The sequence below is a fragment of the Panthera uncia genome, assembly GCF_023721935.1.
Source record: "Panthera uncia isolate 11264 chromosome A3 unlocalized genomic scaffold, Puncia_PCG_1.0 HiC_scaffold_11, whole genome shotgun sequence".
NCBI classification, from domain to species: Eukaryota; Metazoa; Chordata; class Mammalia; order Carnivora; family Felidae; genus Panthera; species Panthera uncia.
Genome location: NW_026057578.1, coordinates 44549403 through 44574180, shown reverse-complemented (window position 1 = coordinate 44574180; position 24778 = coordinate 44549403). Strand labels below are relative to the sequence as shown.

The 24778-nt window shown below is 40.2% G+C and overlaps 1 protein-coding gene across 5 annotated transcripts in view; it reads left to right on the top strand.

The window, feature by feature from the left end:
• The window catches only part of RALGAPA2 (Ral GTPase activating protein catalytic subunit alpha 2), a 324029-nt gene that overhangs the window by 200796 nt on the left and 98455 nt on the right, over positions 1 to 24778 (top strand). For all 5 annotated transcript variants that reach the window (XM_049650097.1, XM_049650096.1, XM_049650095.1 and 2 more), the window contains 5 exons: positions 3437 to 4208; positions 5078 to 5149; positions 10011 to 10134; positions 12072 to 12227; positions 18264 to 18422. In XM_049650097.1, the coding sequence (XP_049506054.1) occupies positions 3437 to 4208; positions 5078 to 5149; positions 10011 to 10134; positions 12072 to 12227; positions 18264 to 18422 (1283 nt within the window). The remainder of the gene's footprint in view (positions 1 to 3436; positions 4209 to 5077; positions 5150 to 10010; positions 10135 to 12071; positions 12228 to 18263; positions 18423 to 24778) is intronic.

Here is a 24778-nt window from a genome sequence, read left to right as displayed (position 1 = left end):
CCAGGTTCTGAAATAGCACAGCATTTACTGAGAATTTTCCACAGAGTAAAGACTTACATTTAGTTGTGCTGGTGGACAGTACACGGCACATGTTCACACTATTGTTTACCTCCATTTGCATAATCATTTAGTTGTCTTTTTCTGGACTTCCACAGTTTTTTTAGACTGCAATATTTCTTGATTTTTTTCCCCATGGTTAGAAATTCAAACCATATCTTAAAAAAAAATAATCAAAATGACCCATGATCTGTTTTTTTGTTGTTGTTGGTTCCTACCATGCAGTCTATGTCTTAGAAGAAAAAGAACTTACTTTTTCCTAAAGCCATTAATTATAGTCTCATCCCACATGACTGTCCTTAAAATAAGTTCAGCACATATTGTGATCTGTCTCTTGAAAATAGTGGGAGATTGATAGGTTAGTGAAAAACAAGAAACCTAAAAATGCACATTTAAATTTTCTGTACTGCCTTTCTTTCGATGTACAACACTCTTTGACTTGAGTATTCTCCAGAAAACCTTAGGACCTTGTGCAGTCTTGTCCTACCCTAGTTCTCTGGTGCTAAAAAAAATTATTTGAATTTCGGTGGCAAACGAGTTTGAAAATTCACCAACAGTTTAATTACATACAAAAGCAAAGCAGCTTAAAAACCTGTTGGCACACACACCCTTGCTGAATAGGTACATCCTCTATGAAATGGGAGAACAATTAAAGAGGACACCTGAAGTATTTTAGGTTAAACAGAAATGTGCTCATATTTGAGTTTTTTTTTTCATTCGATGTCATAATTCGTCATTCATAACCAAGCTATTTATTCTCCCATGTTTCTGAGATGCAATATTATATTTTTATTTATTGTTTTCAAATGACCCTTTCACCCACTGTTATCTACTATTTGACATAAATACTACTTTCAAATAGTCACAGACAAGAGACACATCTGCTCCCCCACAGTTGAAGTGGCTACTGGCCCAGATTGAGGAAAAGACACTGATGCTAATCACAGGTGCTCAAATTTCTCATTATTAATGCCTAATTGCTTTAAAAAGAAGGAAAGGGAGGAACTGTAAAAAATGAAACTTAAAAGACATACTGAAATTACTGCTTTTCTATTTCATTTGTAAATTTAGCAAAATAAGATAAATATTTAGATTATATTTTTTTAATGTTTATTTACTTAGTTTTGAGTAAGAGTGTGAGTGAGGGTGGGGCAGAGAGAAAGGGAGAGAGAGAATCCCAAGCAGGTTCCATGCTGCTAGCGCAGAGCCCAACTTGAGACTCAAACTTACAAACCATGAGATCATGACCTGAGCTGAGATCAAGAGTCAAACACTTAACCAACTGAGCATGTCCCAGATTATATTTTTTTAATTGTTTTTGGAAGTTACAAGATTGCTTTTTCACAAATGGAGTCTAGATTTTCTCTTTATTTTCCAGGGAACTCACAGGCAGTGAATTTAGCTGAAGTTGGCCAGGGAAGAACAATTTTTATTTAACAAATGTTCCCTTTCCTTACTCTTCAGTGCCAAAGATACTTCTTTTTTTTTTACTGGGTGTGTCATGGTTTATGAGTTGATTGGTGTGACTCCAGTTAACTTCCCACTGTAGAATTCAAACACATTTATTAAAATACAAATTTGTATCTATCTCAAATTGAAAGCACGACCTTTATAAGAGGAAGCAGAGGAAAGTTGCCTTTCCAGTTGTGTGCTTTGGGCTTTACCAAATTGGACCTTTGTCGCTAGTTCCAGAGCCTGCTCCATCCTGTCATCACCATGTAGTGTCTTACACCACGGACTCCTGAGCCCCCAGCTGGCCCTACCTTTGTTGTTTGGGGCATTAACATTTCTGATGGAGCATATATTCATATGGAATGATAAGCATGAATAAAAAGCATCTGTAACTTTTGAAAAAGTTAATATGGACACAAAAGCAAAAGCATTCATAACTGTGATTTCAAGGGAATTAGTTGAGGTGTTTAAGTTTCTCAGCTGTATGGAAATCATACACTCTTCTACGAGTGTCAAGAAGGAGAGTTCAGTGTCAGAGATGGATGTAGATGACCTTTATTTATGAACACTGAAGTTTTTATGTGAAGTTTTATTTTGCATTGAAGACAGATGATTTCTTGTTCATTGAATAGCAAAAATTAAGAAGAAATTCAAGAAAAGTCAGGACAATCTTGTTCTCCTCAGTCATCACACAGAATTTCTTATATTCTAGAATATGATTGTATATTTCTGGGATTTATACATCATCCACTTGATGTTTTATAGATAAGTCTGTTGAATTTTTACTGTCTGAGAGGGGAGGTATTTAGCATGAGAAAGCATTTTATAATTATTTTGTTTAATTAATATTTGATTTTTCATTTTGTGAATTTAGAAACCAAGTATTTCCTAAACCTTTAAGCCCAAAGTATAAGTCTTACTTTGTTTAAATATCTAGTGATATTTTTTATTGAAATTAAAAGATTTCATTTTCACCTGTGCTTGCATTAATACACAGTTATTTTCTAAATGTGGCAGCGTACAATTTCCCTGACCACTCTGAAGCTTAAGTACTTGCTTCACTCCAAGACCATAGATCAGGTTCTCTGCTTCTTCCTTCCACCTCCAACATTTCACAGGGCATATCTTTACATGCTGTGTTAGTCTTTTTACACAGCCTTAAAAATTTTGTAAGTCACTTGCTCCTGGGCATTTAATCATCAACTGCAAATTTACTTAAACCTTCCAAGTATTTCCATGAGTTAGTTAATATATCCGATTCCATTAAAGATTTCAAATACCCAAATAACAAAACATAAGTTGTCACAGAGATCTTAAAGCACAGTGCTTCAAATCCAAGACGTCACAGACTTGATTCATTTACTTATCAGCATCTGCACTTACCCTGGTGAGGGGAATGAGGTTAATTTCTGGGGCCTGGACCCAGAACCATAGGATCTTTCAGGACAAGGAACTTTCTCTTTTGTTTCCTGCTACATCTACATATTTTTAAAAATTTTTTTTAATGTTTATTTATTTTTGAGACAGAGAGAGACAGAGCATGAACAGGGGAGGGGCAGAGAGAGAGGGAGACACAGAGTCGGAAGCAGCCTCCAGGCTCTGAGCCATCAGCCCAGAGCCCGACGCGGGGCTCGACCTCACGGACCGTGAGATCGTGACCTGAGCCGAAGTCAGACGCTTAACCGACTGAGCCACCCAGGCGCCCTTACGTCTACATATTTTTAAGTGTCCCTTTCAGAATGAGATCTTCGTGGAAGTTGGTTGTTTTAGCAATCTACTTAAATTGTACTTTTAATTAAAATAGAATTAGTGTCAAAAAAGAAAATAGATGAAAAAAATTCCCAGACTAAAACAAATCCAGTATCCCGAGTACAGATTTTAACCTTCCTTCCCCACTGTCTGGTATGTTGCTTTACCCTGCTCACAGAGCGGAAGAGGAGGAGTTTGGAGCTGATCCCTCTGACCGCCCGCATGGTGATGGCCCACCTGGTGAACCACCTGGGGCACTTCCCACTTCGTGGGGGTCCTGCCGTGCTGCACAGTCTGGTCAGTGAGAACCATGACAATGTACACGCCGAGGCTCCCGAGCTGTCCTCTGAGGTGTTCCGGAGCCCAAACCTGCAGCTCTTTGTGCTGAATGACAGCACCCTCATCTCCTACCTTCAGACACCCGCAGAAGGGCCAGCAAGTGGCTCGCCAGGGGGCGCCTTGTCTGATGTCAGAGTAATTGTGCGGGATATCTCAGGGAAGTACTCTTGGGATGGAAAGGTTTTATACGGACCTTTGGAAGGCTGCTTAGCACCCAGCAGCAGAAATCCTGCATTTCTGATTTCTGGCTGGCATCCTCAAGCTTTGGGAGCTCAGAAAGATTTTTCTCAAACTGAGGAGGGAGAAGATGTGCTTGACAAATTACTTGAAAATATTGGCCACACGAGTCCCGAATGCCTTCTACCATCACAGCTAAATCTAAATGAGCCTTCCCCACCCCCGCGAGGAATGACCCGTGACCAAGAGAAGGAAATCATCGAGGTCATTTTGCGCCAGAACGCCCAAGAAGACGACTACATCCAGAGGTGTAACTCTGACTCAGCCATGAAAGTCACCAGCCAGGAGCAGCCCTCACCAGTGGAGCCACGAGGACCCTTTTATTTCTGCAGGTTGTTGCTCGATGACTTGGGGATGAATTCTTGGGACAGAAGGTAACGATTCTTTCTAGACCTTCACCTATTTTATCATTATCTTTGTGTGATTGTTCTTGTTCTCAATTTGAGGTTTGGGAAGCAGAGAATAGAAATGGAGATTTGTCTTTCAGCATTTACAGCTTATTTTCCGCTGCTAAGTTAAAGCTAGAAGTGGAACTAATCATGCTATGCTGATGCACAGATTGAATTTCAGCCAGTCCTTGTATATTTTAAAGGGTATTGGACATTTTCTCTGTGTGTGTGTGTGTGTGTGTGTGTGTGTGTGTGTGTGTGTGTTTTAATTACTGCTCTGTCCATCATTGATTCTGTCATCACAAAAGATGCAAATGGACTACAAAGATGAGTAAGTCACCATCTCACCTTAGGTCTAGTGAGGGAGGTAGATTTGGCACAACTCTGATGAAAGATAGCATGACACACGAGGCCAAGAGGAACAGTTAATCCAGTGGGTAGTGTGGGGTGGTGGGGAAGACTGTGGACGGGGGTTGGTTTGAGCTGGACCCTGACAGTGGAGTGGGGTTTCTAAGAACAGAAGTAGGGTAAAGGTATTCATAGCAGAGCTGATAGTGAAAACAGACACAGACACAAGCATATAAGTGACACACTCATCTCCTACAGCACCATCCAGTGTCAATGGATGGTGATGGGTGAATTTTGATGCCTTTGAATGTCTTTAAGGAGAATGGAGTTCGTTCGGTGGGCTTAGATCACAAATCTTTCGTGAATGAAGAGGGTCATGGATACATGGATGGATGGATGGATGGATGGATGGATGGATGAATGAATAGGTGGGTTTGTTGATTGATTGGAAACGGCATAATTGGTCTGTGATTACATGACTTTTCTTCCATCTCTTTTTTTTATAGAAAGAATTTCCATCTGTTGAAGAAAAATTCAAAACTATTGAGAGAGCTAAAAAATCTGGACTCCCGTCAGTGGTATGTGAAAATATATCAGACCACTTCATTCCTGTCTGTTTTTGTATGTGCTTGGATGACACAGCTTTAGGAATGAATGCACCTTCCGAGACACCCAAAAGTCATTCTGTAACTAGAATCTGGTGCCATCTGCATATGCTGTACCTTTGGTGTTTTTACTCTCAAGGAATAACCTTACATGTTTGCTACGCTAAGAAGAGTTCATTGCTCCCACCTAATCTGTGTCTTTGGTTGACAGTGGCAGCCAGTGGACATTCATTCTCATTTAGTCTCTGCAGCTACCTCTTTTTCCAGTGAGGAACAGAGGCTTGCCTAAATCAAACAGCCTACCTACATGTGCCCTTTGCCGACACGTACCATGTTGTTTGAACCAAGTGAGTCTGACCTCATAACCCATGCCGTGTGCCTATGCACTGGCATTCTGTAGTTTCTGCTCTACAATGTTGGCAAGCTTAAAACCAGTGTGTTTTAATTAGTGACTTCCTGGTAGTGAGCCTTATTCTCAAAACTAGTCAAATCTCAGATCTGTCCCTTTTTTCTGTAGTCTTAGAAGCAATTCTAAAGATGAACTCATGACCAGTTTTTGATTTGGGGAAATGTGTGCTTCCAAAAACATCTCAGACACTAGTAAGTGTAGTGCTTGGTACATAACAGGTGATTAAAAGTCTTGAATAAACTGCTTCCTTAATCTTAATTTTTTTAAAAAAACTCATTTTTAAAGAAATAGCTTTTTGTTCCTCTTTTAGTCCCCACAGGAATATCATTAGGTATCTCATTACAGATGAAAAACCTGAAGCCATTATTCCTCACACTGCTCTTCATCATATTCAGTTTCCCAGTTGTTGTTACGCTTCTTTTTCTCTGGAGAAATAGAGACCAAATTCTCTGTGGAAACTCTGTGAGGGGTTTCTTGTGAAGGGCTCGGGGGTTCATTTCTCTCTCCCTCTTGTCCTCCAGTATTAAACAAGCAGTCACTTGGGTTCCAAACTCAGCTTTTCAAGCATATGCTGAATTATTCCATGCTTCTTAGTATTAAGTGAATACATTGGTATCTTGTAATTGTGGCCAATTTGTTGAGTGTTAATGCACTTTAGTTGCATGAGGTACAATTGAATGAGCTCCCTGGGGTGCTGTTGCTGTAAAATATGGCTTTGGAGGAGCTGATTGGCAAATCCTCTGTCCTTTGATTAACCTTCCCTTAAAACCCCAACTCCTGGATTTAGTGTCTTCTTGACATCTAAAAAAGGTATCAACTTACTTTATTGTAAAGGGTGTTTTCAAGGTTCTTTTTGAAAAAAAAGTTGGGGACTCTTTACCTATGGGAAATCTAGACTGTCCCATGTATTGGTTAGTTAGCAGGTAAAAGCGTACCTTGTCCCTCAGCTTTTAGTTTGTGTGACTCTATTTATTTCTGAGACCAATTTATTCCCTGCTGTCAAGGCATAGTTCCTGCTTAGCATGTTCTTAGGAAAAGTGTGGCGTCTGTCTTGCAACTCTCATCTCTATACTGTGAAGATAGCAAAGATGTAAAAAGTATGATGAATGCACATGCAAATTACAGTGGGCTCCTCTTTTAAATATTAATGCTTCTTGTCACCCCATGGTAAGGTGAAAGTTAAAATCATCTTTTTTCTTTGTTAGGCTTTTTAATGTGACAGCAGAAGGAAACCGAGCCATTCTAGTCTATTCCTAATAAGAAAGAAAAATGCATTCTAATGAAGAAGAGGAAATTGTTGATTTTATGTACGTGTGTTCCTGAATTACCTGCTCCTTCATGCATTGGTGGTGCAGCTTATGGATATGAAGTGCTGTTGCTAATTATCATTTCAAAAGCCTGGCTCTAATAAGACCAGACACAGCGTCTGATCCTAGCAGGCTCTCTGTGGTGCTAACATTTTGGAGGATGTGAAATTTGATGAATGTTTACAGCTAAAGGTCACCTTTCCTCACACCTACATCAGTCAGGCAGTCACTGGGGCTTAGCTCTTGTGCTCCCACATTGAGTTAATGAGGACTCAAGGACCTGTGAACAGCTACAATTTAAAAAGCTTGGACTTGGCGCCTGGGTGGCGCAGTCGGTTAAGCGTCCGACTTCAGCCAGGTCACGATCTCGCGGTCTGTGAGTTCGAGGCCCGCGTCAGGCTCTGGGCTGATGGCTCGGAGCCTGGAGCCTGTTTCCAATTCTGTGTGTCTCCCTCTCTCTCTGCCCCTCCCCCGTTCATGCTCTGTCTCTCTCTGTCCCAAAAATAAAAAAAGTTGAAAAAAAAAATTAAAAAAAAAAAAAAAATAAAGAAGTTATTATTTGGGGCGCCTGGGTGGCGCAGTCGGTTAAGCGTCCGACTTCAGCCAGGTCACGATCTCGCGGTCCGTGAGTTCGAGCCCCGCGTCAGGCTCTGGGCTGACGGCTCGGAGCCTGGAGCCTGTTTCCGATTCTGTGTCTCCCTCTCTCTCTGCCCCTCCCCCGTTCATGCTCTGTCTCTCTCCGTCCCAAAAATAAATAAAAAATTAAAAAAAAAAAATAAAAAAAATAAAAAATAAAAAGCTTGGACTTTGAGGAGCGTCAACAGAAATGTTTCAGATAAACTTGAGATGGTCTTTATATATGCATAAATACATATAGAGAACAATCAAATGCTGAGGACTTTTCAATATGCAGAAAGAGCTGCAGAAAAAAACTGAGTAACTGTACATGTTCTCCTTTTGTTGAAAGAGTCTTTTAGGTCATAGGTTATGATCTCTGTCATCATCCAAGACCCAAACCCCCAAGTTATTATAGCTCCTAGAATATAAGCCAGGCAGATTATAGACTGCAAGTGTGGTGTGTCCTGCCTGTCACTCAGGGAATATATGGTGTGGCAGTTTCAGGGTTTCCATGCTGCATGAGGACAAGTTTTCTGACAGTGTGAGAGCTCAAGGTCTCTACTCTAGAGCATCAGCCCCCTTGGATCCATCACCACAAAACTTCCCCCTTCCAGCAGCAACTGTACCTGTGAAGAGAGGTGTCTCCAACCTGTGTGCTCACACCATGCCAGTCAGGGCATTCAGGATGTCCACCATCTCCAAGGGCAGCAAGACAGCCTTTATCAAAAGCCTTCAAAATGGACAATGACTGAGATTCCATTTCTATGAATGTATTCTAAGGACATATTAGAGATAATATGACAATGTCATTAAAAATGGTAGCAACTTAAATGTCCAATGGCAAGGATTTGGGGTAAGGTATATTCATATGCTGGAATGTTATACAACCATTAATAATTTTGTCATACAAGTACATGGTATAAAAGTGTTCCCACTCAACGGTGGCTTACACGGTGACTTTTATGTTACACATATTTTACACGATAAAAATTAGTGTTCACAAATATTTTAAGTGAAACTTATCAGTTCCAAAACAGGATATAGTGGCTTCTCACTTAATATGTGAAAACACATCCTGAAATAGTAACAGCTGTGATTTCAACATTTAGGCCAAGAACATAGTGAATTTTTTATTCTTCACTTTCTGTGTTTTCTAGTTCTTCTTTTCAGTATGCTTATTTTATGTAAACTATGGGGAAAATGAATAAGCTACCTAGATAAATAGAAGGAAAGTGTTCTCCTCCTTGATTTATTTTTATGACTTTTTAGTTGAGTTTCATTTCATTCTGCTTATTAAGTAGAAACATAACTCCTGAAGAAGGAGATATTTGTGACTATATTAAAATCTGGAGCCCAAATTCCACCAGTATAGATATCTAATCAGATTATAGTGTTGAGATGTTGAACAGTTAAGACAATCATAGAAACACTTCCATATTGCTTGAGCTCTTGATAGTTTTTCCTATGAAGTTTTTCAGAATGCAATGCAAAAATAATAAAGATGGAACTGCTCTGGAGGTGGTAATCCAAAATTTTAGAAAATAGAGACTGGAATTAAACTCTTGGGATGATGGGCCATGGAATGAGTGGTTCTCATTGATGAAAACTCTGTTTGAATTAGTACAGTGCCTTCATCCCTAAACTATCACCAAATTGCTGGGAAAATGTCTAGTTATTTTGAAACTTCCCTGCAGGATATAATTTGTAGAAATTGGTTATTAATATATTTATAGCATTGGATTACTGGTCAACAGATTTAACTGAGCAGCTACTATGTGCCTATGACCATGCTAGATGTACAAAAGGTAAAAAGGCAGGACTCGTTTCCTCAAAGTGCAGGCCATGTTTACTTGATTTAATAGCAAAGTGCCCAGAGTCCATCGTGGAGGAAGTGGGTGAAGGGTTTATGTGACCTAAGAGGTTTCCCTGGACATCTGTCCACCCTACCTTACTCCCTCAGATTAGTCAGAGCAAGGAGTGGGTACCTCTTCACAAAGAAAGTGTTCTGCTTGGAAGAAGTTTCTGTTTCTTATAATAGTTTATAGTTTAGCTTATAGTTCTAATCAGGGAACCAATATCCTTATCTCAAAGTGTGGTAAGTAAAATATGGGCAGTGACATAGATCTGTTCTCAATTGATATCTATGTGAAGTGCTTTCACATATATTTTTTTGTATATCACATGTTTGAAAGAGTGATCTCAAGAATCAGACTGCCCTGCTTCAGTTCCCTGTCTCCTGCTTGCTGTGTGTGCTTTCTGTTTAATTTTCTGTGCCTCCTTTCAACCACCTCTACAAGGGAAGTGGTGATAATCATTTGTCTCTTTAGAGTGGTTGTGAAGAGCCAATGAGATCACGTGTCGAACCTCCTTAGAACAGTGACTGACCCCTAGTAAATTCTCCATAAATATAAGCTTTATAGTAGGAGTCATGCTGGCGGTTGTATAGAAATAAAATTTTAAATCTAAGAATTCTAACTCCTTTAAATTTAAAAATTTATAGCCGTGAAACACACAAAATTGCAGTGTTTTACATTGCTGAAGGTCAAGAAGACAAGTGTTCTATCCTTTCCAACGTAAGAGGAAGCCAAGCATATGAAGACTTTGTTGCTGGACTTGGATGGGAGGTAATTCATTTCATTTCAGAGGTGTTTATTGGCCAGCACTATATAAGGACGTGTATAAGCTGGACACCAGTTGTACAAAGTTTTATATTCAAATCTAGCACATGTAGCATGTGCTACATGTATTGAATTTGACATCTTGTGTTAGTTGCTCTTCAGTACTTCATACATGAACTTTTGTTTCCCTTTAACTTTTCATAATATTTTATTCACTTCTTGTCAGAATCAAATAGATTGGCTCACTCAGTCATAGACAGTTTGTAGTAAGAGAAGACAAATATGGGTAAAAAAGCAATGGCTTTGTCCACAGTGTAGAGATTGGAGAATTAAGCAGTGGCTTGATGGGTGAAAACATGAAGAAAGAGCTGATGAAGTAAAAAATTGGCATGAAAATAGAGTAGAGTAGCTTTGATGCTTCAGCAGCCAACCTGTTTCCCTTAGGGAGATCCCAGGATGACTGATATTGAAAGAATATGCTATTTCTTTGCTAAATGATGCTCATACAGACATATACATTTACACACACACACACACACACACACACACACACACAGTCTCTAGGAACATAAATCTAAAGGAAAATATATTTCTAGAATCTAAAAGAACTCAGAGTGGTTATAATGGAAACAGCATATCTGAAATAATTTTCTTATTTTTCCTTACTTTTATTTTGGTTTCTTGGTTATCTGTGCTGTGAGAAACTGTCTGTATGCCTAAATAAGACTTGTCTCTGAGAGCTGAATGTTAGTAAGGAAACTAATATGGAGATGGGTACAGGAGAAGCCTACATCTAGGTGAAAACCATGTACTTTATAAAATGTAAAGTTGATTTCAGTCTAAAAGAGTTATTGCACTTCAGTAAATTGTCCTTCTTACTAATAAGGTGACTTCTTATTTGCTGTAGACTATAGTTAATCATTTAACTAATACACCGTTTAAACCACACATTCTTAACTAGAGTTTTTAGAAAAAACTTGAACATTAATTTAGTGTACATATTGATTGTATTTGGCACAAAAGAGATCCTTCTATTGCTTTTTTTTTCATTTGTGTTACAACAGGTGCTTTACTGAAAGAATTCTAGTTTATGAAAAGTTTAAAAAAAAAAAAAAGAGAGATCCTAGGCACTAAGAAGTGAGCATTCACACCACAGCTTGAAAAAGAATAACTCCAAGACTAGCAGTAGTGGTGTAAATCAGAACAACCCCTTTGAAAGACAGTTGATCAATGGCTGTTAAATTTTAAAACATCTGTGCCCTTTAATATAACATCCCAGCAAAACATTTGCTGGAATGGTCCTTGCGGCTTGACCACACCAGCTGTGTTTGAGAAAGCAGAAAATCCCATAAATCCATCAATAGGGTATCTCTTTGTGTGTGTGTGTGTGTGTGTGTGTGTGTGTGTATTTATGTAAATACATATATGTATGTGTATATATATGCATATATACATATACACATATGTATAGGATGGGAAAAAAACTAGAGAAATATGCACCAAACTTTATGTTTATTTATTTTTGAGTGAGAGAGAGTATGAGTGGGGGAGGGGCAGAGAGAGGGAGACACAGAATCCGAAGCAGGCTCCAGGCTCTGAGCTGTCAACACAGAGCTCAATGTGGGACTGGAACCCATGAACCGCAAGATCATGACCTGAGTGGAAGTCGGGCGCCCAACCAACTAAGCCACCCATGCGCCCCAAGAAATATGCACCAAACTTTTGATGGTGATTTTCTTAAGCTGGTAGGATTTCAAAGCACTTTCATTGTTAATGTTTCTTTCATATTTTAATTTTGTCTAACTTAGTATTACATTTGTTTGTCATCAGGAAGCTATAAAAATGAAAGTAATTAGATTGCTCAAAAAATGGGCATTCCTGCTAGGTGAATGAGGATAACTGATGCTTGACTCTCATTCTTTCCTCTTTGTTACCCTCATCAGGTGGATCTCTCAACCCACTGTGGGTTCATGGGTGGACTTCAGCGCAATGGCAGCACGGGGCAGACTGCCCCTTACTATGCTACCTCGACTGTGGAAGTGATTTTCCACGTTTCAACTCGGATGCCATCAGACTCAGATGATTCACTCACCAAAAAGGTAAGGAGCCTCTTTGAAGACCACACTTAGCCTCCCTGGTTTGTGGGTGAGGATCTCCTAGTCCGGATCGAAGGCCTTGACATAACTATGCACTGAGACTGCTTTCCTCTGGATGCAGCTTCAGTATTGCTCTTCTCAAGCTACAGTTGTAGTTTAATCTGTAATATCTAGCTTGGCGCAAACTGGATAAAGAAACAAATGAAAAGCAATCAATCATTTGAGTCTTAAATGCTGAGATTAAGATTTAGGAAAAGAAAGGGGCTTAAATGTTGTTAATTTTGGGTCTTCTCTCACCTGACTATTAACTGACAGAAAATAACATAGCTGACCTCTCAGGTTGGCAGAGGTCATAAGATGACCCTGTACTGATGGAGAGCTGAGAAGGCCGGCACCTCTCAAGCTTGCTGGGGGGGGCAATTGGGCAACATCTGCGAAAATGACAAGTGCAAGTGTGCTGCAGTCTAAGGGTCCCACCTTCGGCACTGACCTCGTCTCTCTTTCAACTTGGACCTTCTGGATAGTTTTCTCTAGAATTCAGAGGAAACCTCCTCCACTCTGAGGAACCCCCCCCCCCCCCCCCCGCAGGGGAACATGATGCTGAACTTTCTGATATCCATGGTGTTCACTTCAGGTGATTCTCTCTTAGAGGTGAGGAGTTCCTTAACAGAAGAGGAATCTTAGTCTGCGAAGCAAGCCTAGAAATCTGACCCACTTCTGTGAGTTTCCATATGAAAGGAACAACTGTAGCTAGCTTGCTAGTGGGTGGCAGAGCAAGCCTGGAATCCTTACCTCACACCCACTCTCTTCCTGCAAGGATGCACGAAAACTGAAGACAGCACCTGAGTGGATGGGAAGGCAGCTTATTCGGGAGCTAAGTTTGCCATTGGAGGACCTACTGTGTTGGTTATAGCCAGGGTCTGGAGACCAACAGACCTGGGCTTAACTGTGTATCCAGTTACTAGCCCATGCCTCAGTTTCCCCATCTACTAAACGAGATTGAAAACAGCCTGTGTGCCAAGGTTGTTGTGAAATAAATGGATAATGCCTGTGAAACTACTTACCATGGTGCCTAGTGTAAGATCTCTAATGGTCAGCCCTCATCATTGCCCACGAGTCTAATTGAGTCTTTTTCCTCCTGACTCATTAGGAGGTGATTGACATTGGCCAGCAGACCCCACTATTACCTGCCTCATCTCTTTTCTCTGCGGTTTTGTTTTTTCCTCACTGCAGCCCCAAATGTTTAGACCACCTACATCAGGGATAGTGGTGCTCATAAAACTTCAGAACTCAGCCTGTGGCACAATCACAGACAACTTTCACAGTGTCCAAGTGTCTGGGATGTGCAAAGCATGATGGGCTTTCACTGTCTGGGCCACCTGTTAGCATGGCCTTCCACTGGCCATGTGTTGTTTCCTCAGCCATGGAGGAGCTGCCTTAGGTCTTGGCCTCCCTGGTGGTGGCGTTCTTAGTGAAGGAGACCCTGCTCTATTTCAGATTACCAAGACCTTAGGCAAGGCTTACACATCCTTTTTATTTGTAGTACCTTGTAAATTGCTGCTAATCCGCAAATGTGTTGCCATATTCTGATTTTTTTATGACTGAGAACTATTGTTGTTAATAGGTTTACTTAAACTATTTTTTAATTATTTCCTAAATAGGATTGTCTTTTTTTCTTTCTTTTTTTCTTTTCTTTCTCTTTTTCTTTTTCTTTCTTTCTTTCTTTCTTTCTTTCTTTCTCTTATTTATTTATTTTGAGAAAAGACATCGTGTTTTCTTGATACAGTGCCTTACTATATAAATAATGTTGCAAGGCTTGGCCTGGTTGAAAGATTTCCTACTGTAATAATCAAAATTCAGCTGATACCTTTTGCAGCTCCTAGATTTAGCATCATTAGTGACAAACTCTCTTTATCAGGATGTCTCACAGCCAGACTGAAAATCAGTCACAGTAACAGCAGCCCACAGTTCCTTGTCTTATTCTAACTAAATTGTCCCTAACAGCTTAAAAATGAGCTGCAAAATTCTAAAGTGATTCATGCTCTCTTCTGCCCCTGTCATGGGGGCACTTTTTCAATTCTGCAATCCGGTTGCAACCCCATACTGAACTCTTGATCCTTCACTGCAGAAATTTGTTAGCTCTAGCTAGATTAGATTTTTCACAGCTAATCTAACTGCTGTAGGGGTTTGCAGAGTGGGGACAGAGCTGTGCTATTGGATTTGTCCAATTCATTTGACTCCAGGACTATAATTGCACTTATGTCTTACAAGGCTTTTATAGCCTCAGGCTGGCCAGCCGCATAAAAAACAAATTGGCAGTGATACAGTACGAGTGAAAAGGGATGAAAGGCCCACATTATCAGTCTCTAGGCAGCACTGTTCTGGCAGGAAGTTTCTTGGTTAATTTACAAATAAAACTTAGATTTTAGGATGGGCACACTGTCAGCTGAACAATGGGGATGTCAGGCCTGACTGTTACTTAGTAAAAGTAGCAGCCGGGCCCACTGAGGAGCAGGAATTCTTCAATCAAACAGACGACTCCTTCTGGAGCCAGCTGGCGATGTAATGCAATTAGTCGGGAAAGGAGGTCAGCCTATTAGGTGTGTACCATGACCAGTGTCACCAGTGCGTGCCGCCTGGCAGCAGCAGGCAGAATGGGCCAGGCAGAGGGACTTTAAAACTCTGTCAGGACGAGAAGTGGCAGGACATGGGGTTGATTTCTTAAGACTTAAGAACCGAGCATTTGTTCCAAGCCTGTTAAGCATCCGCGCGTTCTGGAGCCTGTTGTGCAACTGAAGCAGTAGCTGGCATGAATGACAGCTCCATCCCAGGATGAGACTCATCAGCCTCTCCCAGATTACACGAGTCGTGCCAGCTTGACTTGAGTGCACGCAACAAACTCACTGGTGGACTTCAGTTTGGGGGCCTCGATTCTGAATTCTCCAAAACTCACAAAATGACATCTCTGTAATGAAAGCCCCTTTAAACTGAGCTTCCAGAAGCTTCATGGAAGTTTCCAGAGTGTTCCTTCATATTCTGACATGGTGGACAATTTGGCCAGGTTAGTTTTACTTGTTTCACCTGCTTGTGTTCTTGTCCGAGGTGGAAGAGAGCATGTGTTTGCTCCTTGCTCCAGATCTAGCAGTCAGTGGGTCCTGTGGCCTTAGCTCTGAGTTTCGCGAGTTAGCTAATGAAACTATAACTTGTCCAGAGATCTGGGGCACATGACATTGAAAGCAGCTTTGAAAGAATGAATATTGTATCACTGCCACACAAAAATAGCTTTTCCTTACCTACAAAAATGCCACACTGGGAGGACAGGTCTCCCTGGCTGTGGTTGTGAGAATACAGCCCAAACAGAGTTATGAAAGACTTGCTTGGATTATATAATTGAGGAACCTAATTGAGAAAGGCACAGTAAGTGCTAAAGTTCAGTAATCACTGTACTACCTAATGCCTTGCAGCTTATACTTCTGGATTGAGAGGAGCCATCACAGGCGTTAGGGTGCTGGCATTAGGTGGTAGCCCCACATTTGAAGGGTATTCAGTAGATATGTTCTTCCCATTCTGACTTTAGTGCCAGCATTATATCAAGGGGCACATAACCACCTAGAAGGTTGCTTCTCTTTATAGGATGAGAGTAGCCCCACTATCACAATTACCTTCTGCCGGTCTAAATTCCTCCCAAAATTTCAGTTTGATACTATTCCTATTTCCCTTGAAAACATGCCTCTACTGTGTTGCTGGTGATGCTGGCTACCATGTTTTTACTCCAAAAGGATTGAATTTCAGGAGTGTGTTGTGAGGGCCTGGCATGTTCTATTAAAAAGGAAAGAGAAAAGAGAGGTGGAAATAGAGAAACATAGAGAGATGTTCAGTGTTGCTGTGAGAACCCAGTGTCTTTTTTTTTTTCTTTTAACTATTTATGGGTAGTAATGGGTTGGCTACACCTTTCACCTGCTACCCTTCTAGCCTTTACATGTCAGAGGGGGAGAAGAAGAAAAAAAGAATCATACTAGATAATTTTATATTTAGAAAGTCTTAGGCACCATTAAATTGTTCTGGATCATCATGACTCGTGCTGAATACCCACAGTTAAATTTGTCCCAGAGTTCATGTTCAGAATAGTTGAATCAGGCACCCCTCACTGTAGGGGCCACCTGAAGATGCACCTGTACCTCCCTAGAGCAAAGGTACTGGCATAAGTCTTTTTTAAAAAAAATTGACTTAGGGGCGCCTGGGTGGCTCAGTCGGTTGAGCGTCCAACTTCGGCTCAGGTCATGATCTCACTGTCAGTGAGTTCGAGCCCCGCGTCGGGCTCTGTACTGACAGCTCAGAGCCTGGAACCTGTTTCAGATTCTGTGTCTCCCTCTCTCTCTGCCCCTCCCCCACTCATGCTCTGTCTCTCTGTCTCTCTCTCTCTCTGTCAAAAATAAATAAACATTAAAAAAATTGAGAGTAAAAAAAAATTGACTTACACAGTCATTTCCAGAAACATGAAAGAGTGAAGAATAAGAAAGCATTGCAGCAAACCAACTTCCTTTAACTTTGTAAATGGAAAGGAGGCCATGTTGGGGTTCACCTTGGATTTTTCTTTTGTGGTCAAATAGTCTATAAAGAAAATTGTATTTATGCGATCATGTTTTAAATATATGGTATTCCAGAGCATCCCCTTTTTTGCATTTTTTTTCATGTTTTGTATCTTAACACAAAATGAAAACATTACCTTTGGCACAACATCCCTGTTTGATTAACGGTGCCCCTGAATTTAGTCATGTTTGGGGAGGTTCGTCTATTAAATAAGCTAGGAAGCCAGAAATACTTTTTTCGTGGTGGTAGATAGCATTCTTCTCCTGCAGTGTGTGGGAGAACCAAACCTTAGATTTTCCATAGGTGTCCAAGGACCTTCACCAGTCAGCTTTTATGGTTGTAGGACTTCAATTTTGGCCAACATTTTAGTCTTTATAATCTAGTTTCTTTTAGTCACATTTTCAGGCTTATTTCATCTGTGGCTTTCTCCAGCCCAGGATGTGCAGTCACTATGCAGGAGCTTTATCAAGGACGTTCTTGTGTCTGAAGAGCTTGGCCCGGGAGGAAGTCTCAAAGAGCCCCTTCCCCTGCTCAGAGAGGCCAGGAGTCTCTGACTTGTTTTTGGACTTGATGGCCTCTTTGTGTATAAAATGACAAAAACAGTGGGCCACGCTATCTGAGCTGTGGCAGTACACCTGGCTTAGGTGGCTGTGAGCAGTAGGAATGGCACTGAGAGGTCTGGCCAGGTCCCCAGGCCCGCCCTGCTGCTCACTGTTCATGTACCTTGTATAGGTGCTGCCTTTGCCTTCCTGAGCCCCATCTCCTCCTTGTCACATAACAGAAAGATGATGTCTCCTGCCGCAGAGAGTACGCGGAAAGGCTAAAGAAAATAATACATGCAAACATACTTTCTGGATAGGAAGGCACTCTTTGAAGGCTAGGTACTAGTGTTCTTATTAAATTGAAGTCGTATTTATTAGTTTCTTAAACAAAGGTAATTTATGCAAACTTTTTCTTAAACCTTTGTCACAAATCTAGTTCTTATACATTTGGTAATTGTGTTAGAGTGGCTTATGTTCTCTTGTATTCAATTTTTTTTCTTAATAACCATCGAATTAAGAATGTTATGAAGCCGTATTGTAATATGGAATAAAAGGATCATGTTGTTAATTGTTTAGAAACACGCTCAGCAATATGAAACATAAGGCTTTAATGCAAGAGTAAAATTCAATTTAACAAAATCCTCGGAAAGGTCTTGTCCCCATCCAGGCATAACGCACCTTCTGTGCTTCTATGCATCATCTCAATGCTAGTGTAGTTCATAAAAAGTGAGAGGTGTTTTCATGTACTTGTGTTTTTTTTAATCCTCATAGAAGACAGCAGTGTTATACCTTTGTTTGGTAGTGAAATACTTTTGCCTCTGAGTATTATAATTCAATTTGTAAGCCACGACCCCTCATAAACTGCTGTTATCACTCTGATTAATAAAGAGCCAATTGGCCATTGCAGCTTCGTCACTTGGGGAATGACGAGGTCCACATCGTCTGGTCTGAACACTCCAGGGACTACCGCAGGGGCATTATCCCGACTGCCTTTGGAGACGTTTCAATCATTATTTACCCAGTGAAGAATCACATGTTCTTTATCGCGATCACGAAGAAACCCGAGGTACGTTTTCACCGCATTATCGCTCTGACTCATACAGCGTTTGCCATACAATGCACTGTTTTTGAGAAACAATGATATAAATATGTTAAAGGGGACTTTTGTCCAACTGGTGAATGTCTCACATGTATCTGAATTACACATGCTATAAAGAAATTCAGTATGAATTGAGATTTTCAGAGTATCTTTCCTCATGAGCACAGAATTCTGTATTTTATTACTAGACTCTTTAAAAATTAGAACATAAACACATTCATGATATTTTAAATGTTTTAAATTTAATTTTTTTTAATTTAAAAAATTTTAATTTTATATCTGGGACACATTGATTAATAATAATAATAATAATAAGAGTTGAAAGAACCCCATGTCACATCAAGCATTTTGTGGCTGGCCACGGGTACAGAATTCGACCTGGCATGACAAACAGGCACTGCTCACCGAGCCTCTGACTGCTGCTAATAGGGGTCAATCCTGAAGGATTGCAGGCATGTCTGTGAAGAGGTTAGGCCTCTGCAGCACAGCCCATGTGATGACTTTTAACAATTGAAGCACCTTGCCACCGGATCAATGCAACCATGTCAATTGGTATCGATCATGGGAATGGCTGGAACAATCCAATGGTTATGTGCCCTGTAGTAAATTGGCTGGGGCTTCAATCCTTGCCATGCCTTTACTGGTATTTTAGCCATGCTTTATATAGTGACTTGTTTTTGTGTTGGAATTATTAATAGAAGGGTTCATTTTTAAGTTTTTAATTAAATGTTAGGCATAGTTAAGTCACTCCTCAAGAAAACAACTTTGTGCTCTAGCTTGGTATTAAGTGTGATCTTCATTTTTGTTCCAAATTGTTCTCCTAAAAGAGGTTAAAAGTTACCATTCTAAACCCTCTGTTTTTGTGCTTTAAAATAAGTGGTAACTGTCATTTACTGGGATTTTAATATAATCTTTGGTGTTAAAGCTGTAAGCATTAAAGAGCTAAGAAGTGAAAGGTGCTTCAAACCGTAGCTGGCTCAGAGTAAAAGCTGTTGGAGTTGTTGGTTGTTGCTGTTATTGTTATTATTACTATTACTGCTGTTATTTTTCTATTACAGTCACTACCATGAAAAGAGAGTAAATAATGAATCCCAAGTGTAACATGCTTATCGTTTCTCAGTCTAGACACAGTGTGGGTCACCTTCTGAATTCAGGAAAGTCTCACTCTGGCCGGTGAGGCGCCTGACAGAAAGAAAATCCTCTTTTCTATTCAGGGAGTGAAGATGCCTCAAGTTCTTCATAGTAAATATTGGTGTTATCTTTCTTTTTTTTTTTTTCTATTGTTTATTTATTTCAGAGAGGGAGACTGCACACATGCGTGCATAGGAGGGGCAGAGAGAGGGATACAGAGAGAATCCCAGGCAGGCTCCATGCTTTCAGCACGGAGCCTGACGTGGGGCTTGATCCCACAAACCATGAGATCATATCCTGAGCTGAAATCAAGAGTCAGACACTTAACCGACCCCTTGGTGTTATATTTGATTCACGTTTTTGTGTGTGTGAAGTTTTCACTCTCGTGTAAGAAAATGGCTCTGAGTGCTAATAACATTTGTGTCTGTCCAGGAAGAACACTAACGTTTTCAGCAGAAAACATTAATATTAGATTCAGTGTCCTATAGCTTCCAAATCGGGAAAATGTGGTTCTTTAATATTTAGTATGGATTAACTGGCTTCATTAGTTCATTTTCAACATGGCCCTGTAAAACATCATTTAGTATCCTAAAAACGTCTCCTTTATTTTTGTAGTAAATAAATATAAAAGGTATTTCAATTCATTTTATAGTGTGAATAGTGACACTTTAAACTTTCTTTGAAAGTGATTTTTAAAAAGGTATTAAACTTTTAACACATGAAAACAAGTACTAACATACCTTTTTAAAATTTCTTTAGAGAATGTAAGTTTTATAAATTTGGTCACAAATTTTGACAAGATGAATTGAGCAAATCGCTGTCTTAATATTTCAATTCAAAAAGCCTAAAGGGAAGAAGAGAATAATGGCCAACTGGAAATTTAGCGTTATCCCCACATTTAAAGTACAAACCATTACAATGTAATAAAATTAATCCAGACATTTCCAGGGCAAGTGTGGCTGACCTTTTGTTCACCAACCACTGACCCCAGGGTGAATGCAAGAGGCTTGTGGAGGGAAAGTCTGTTTGTTTGGCTTCAGTCCCTGGTATTTAAATTGCATTCCCTAATCAAATGAAAAGGCTGTCCTCTCTATCAGGTTACAGAATCCATGGCAACATTTGGCCTTTTATATCCATAATGTTAGCCTTTTTGTTTGCATCTAAGTAGAGACACCTGGAGCAATGTTAACATTAACCGATTTAGCATTAATAGCTTCATTATATAAGAATTTCTGATCAGATAGCTGTTACTTTTGTTATATTGCTTCAGCTTGTATTGTTGTCATTTTTTATCTCCCTGCTTGGCAACCAGGCAATGATTTGCAAATTTTTTTTGTCTTGATTAATTAAGCAATATAATTATCAGTAACCGTGATGCAGTCTTTGCTCAACAAAGCTTCTGAGAGAAAACAATGGTAAGTCTGTTAGTATGAATGCATTCCACGCGTCCCAGATGCATGAGGATATTATGGACAATGAGGGGAAAGGCCGCCTGTGAGCGAGGACAAAGGGTGCCACGCAGACTCGACACACTGCACATACCGCCAGGGACATGCTGCGGGCTCCCTGGGACACAGACGCCTCGTTAGATTACAGCTAGTCAGCAGAGATTAATTCTCAGCCATTTGGTGCAATAATTTACCCATTCCCCAGTCTTTTAACTAGTGCTCCTCACTGTGGAAGTAAAGGCTTTGTACTCAAAAGGTTTATTTAACCTTGCCTACTTTTAGGGATCTCCACCAAAATTGTTATTTTTGTTTAGAAATTGTATTGATGCAGCCACTTGAAATTGAGGAATATGCTTTTGGAGGAGGACAGGATTATGCACAAGTTTCAAAGATTGTAGGTAGAGTCAAAGGCATTTCTTTTAGCACCTGTATATTTCAGCTGAATATAGTATGACTCTCGTCTAAGTCCATTTATTTTACTGGTCTCTGGGCAGCCATACTTCTCTAAGAATAATTTTAATCCTTTTTTAGGAGGGGGGAAAAAAAAAAAAAACCTCATCAGTACACAAAAGTCCTGCTCATTGGGTAGAGTCATGCATATTCAAATTGTACTTTCATTCACTCAGCCTCATTAATAGCGTATGTAATAATGTAGGGCTATTTGTAATACAAGCTCACAGGCAGCATTGCTTCCAAGTCCTTTGAAATTTAACATATTTCGCTTTTTCATTCCATACACCTCCCTTAAATATACAAATTATGTGCCTGGCAGAATCCGCCTCCTCTTAATAATACACAGCACTTGCGAAATGGTATGTTGAAGAAATGTGGGTGTGCTTGTGTGAGCACAGAAAACCCTTGCATCTGAGAGGCCACTCACTTCTTGAGCTTTTTATTGAACTTAAATAAATAAATAAATAAATAAATAAATAAATATCAGTGTGTTTAGCCACATGATTTCATTGCTAAATTACTTTCAAAGTAAGTTCACCTCTATAAACATTGACACAGTAGTCTTTGGTCACAGAAAAGAAATGTGCTGCTATCAGATTGGGCTTTTTTTTTTTTACTTCTACTTTTATTACTAACTCAGGGAAGATTTGCATATAGAGCAGAACATGAGTGCCTAAAAGTGTTTGTTCTGTAAAAAAGGGGTTCATAAAGCTTCCATATTGCAGTGAGGACCCGTGTTGCTTTTCTTTTTCAGTAACTGAAAATAATTTTGATGCTCAAAACATTTTTGCCTTTATGAATTTGTGAAGGTAGGTTTCAGTGTTTCTGTCATGTTTACCTCCAGGCACATTAGTGATTGGCTAGCGACTGGCCAGAGGGCTGATGTGCTGAAGCAGCCTTGACCTGGAGCAGTTAAGACAAGAGGCAGCTTTGGTGAAGCCAAGGGTCCTCTTCACCACCTCAGCCAGAATGTCGGTTTTGTAAATGAAAAGACGTGTTAATGTCCTCCAACCTCTACTTTCTTGGCCCTGGTAGATTTGGACATGGAAGAAAAATGGATGATTCAGTCACTTCTGAGCAGTATAGGCAGGAAAGAATGCTAGGAGACCGGGTAAGGGGCCAGAGTTCCACTTCCTGTGCTGCCACAAGTGGGTGGGGTGTCTTGGGCAGGTCTCTTAATTTCTTCGGACTTTTATTTCCTCAGCTGTAACACTCACTGGGGACGGAGGTCTCTCTGCAGTCCTTTTTAGGGATTTTAAGTACCCCTTTAAGATGATGGGCCCTGTTGGATCATCCTGTTCCCAGATGCCTGTCCTTTCCCCAAGCTGCCCCAATTCACCACGTTGCTGTCAAGGTGGTATTTGGCTTCCTTGCAGGCTCAGCAGCTACTGGGAGTGTGTGACTGTATGCACATGTGCATGCATGTGCGCATCCCTCTTTAGGAAGGCAGCTAGCCCAGGACCTTCACCTGGAGCCAGTGCCTAGAAATGCTGGTTAAGGTTGATCCACCAGAAATCATAAGGGCATTTGCACATGCAAGGTCAAGAATGGCCAGTATTTGCACCTGTGTTTGAAAGGAAATCTTTTACTAGTGTGGCTTCATTATGTATGGACTATGTTTCACTGCAACATGGTTATGGAAATTTCTTTTTATTTCATATGTGTAATTTTCTTAAATATTTGTCTCAACCCCAACCAAATAACCTTTTTGAGATTAAGTCATATCCTTTAAAACACTCTGGGAAATTCTCAGGGAAAATAACTTGTTAACTTCCTAATATGTGAAGAAGCATTTATTTTGAAAGAAAACTGAGGGGCACCTGGGTGGCCCAGTCAGTTAAGCATCTGACTCTTGGTTTCAGCTCAGGTCATAATCTTGCAGCTTCATGGGTTCGAGCCCCGCATTCAGCTCAGTGTTGGCACTGTGGAGCCTACTTAGGATTCTCTCTTTTCCCGTCTCTCTCTGCCTCTCCCCCACTTATGCTGTCTCTGTCTCCCTCAAAATAAATAAATAAATAAAAAGATAACTGAAAACACTGAATAACCAGAATTTACTGAAATACATTATTTTTTTTTTAAGATTTTATTTTTTTACATAATCTCTTCACCCTACATGGGGCTTGAACTTACAACCCCGAGATCAAACATCACATGTTCTACTGACTGAGCCAGCCAGGCGCCCCTAAGATACGCTATTAAATGGGTTACTGCAATAGATTCTGTTTTGGTAATTTATTGTTAATTGTTATTGGGGCTTTCTTAGTAAAGGAATGACATTGGGAACTTGGGGAAAGGCAGCTGTCATTTGCAGATGTTATATCAAAAACAAATTTCTTCGCTACTTCATTGCCACTCCTAATTAGAGGAATTCCCTGGATACAAGGGATTTATATTATTTCTTTTGTCCGGTTTTTGAAAGACTATCTGAGTCACCCACAAGCAGTTGCCAAAGAATAATAAAGAACATTTATTTATAAGATAAGCCTCAATACAGATGGAAAAAAATCTATAGCCTATTATTAACTCTGAGCTCCTGTTTTATCCTTTACAACAATTTGGCTATTGAGAATTCTTTCTGCATTGATTTCTCTCAAAAGTTGGCATTGTTTTCCCTTTTTTTTTCAGTTGTCCTTTGATATATACGTCTCTCTCTCCTTTGCCTTATCCTTATCCTCCCTCCCTCGGCAGCCAGAGCCAGCTTACATGAACATACACCGAGTGACAAATGGTAGAGCCCGCTTTGTGTCAGAAACCAAGACCTCTGAGCTGCCTCTGTAGGAAGGGCCTTCTAGACAAGAGACCAGACGTGTTCTCCCCATCCTTTGGTCAGGGTGTCACAAGCACACAGAACTCCTCTGTGAGAAGGAAACAAGGCCACTGCCCCTGGAATCCAAGAACTTATCCTGAAAGGCTTATTTTCTGTGCTGTCCTTGAAATTCATTAGCTTGTTGTTTGTTGTTGTAGGGGGTTTTGTTGTCTGGGTTTCTTCATACGTACTTCCATTACAACTGCGTGTCACTGATTATGGACTGCTTTTAGCATAAATCGTAGGAAGAATTGCACTTATTGGGGCACCTGGGTATCTCAGTCGGTTAAGTGTCTGACTTTGGCTCAGGTCATGATCTCACAGTTCGTGAGTTCGAGCCCTGCATCGGGCTCTGTGCTGACAGCTCAGAGCCTGGAGCCTGTTTCAGATTCTGTGTCTCCCTCTCTCTCTCTGCCCCTCCCCTGCTCAAGCTCTGTCTCTCTCCGTCTCAAAAATAAATAAACATTTAAAAAAATTAAAAAAAA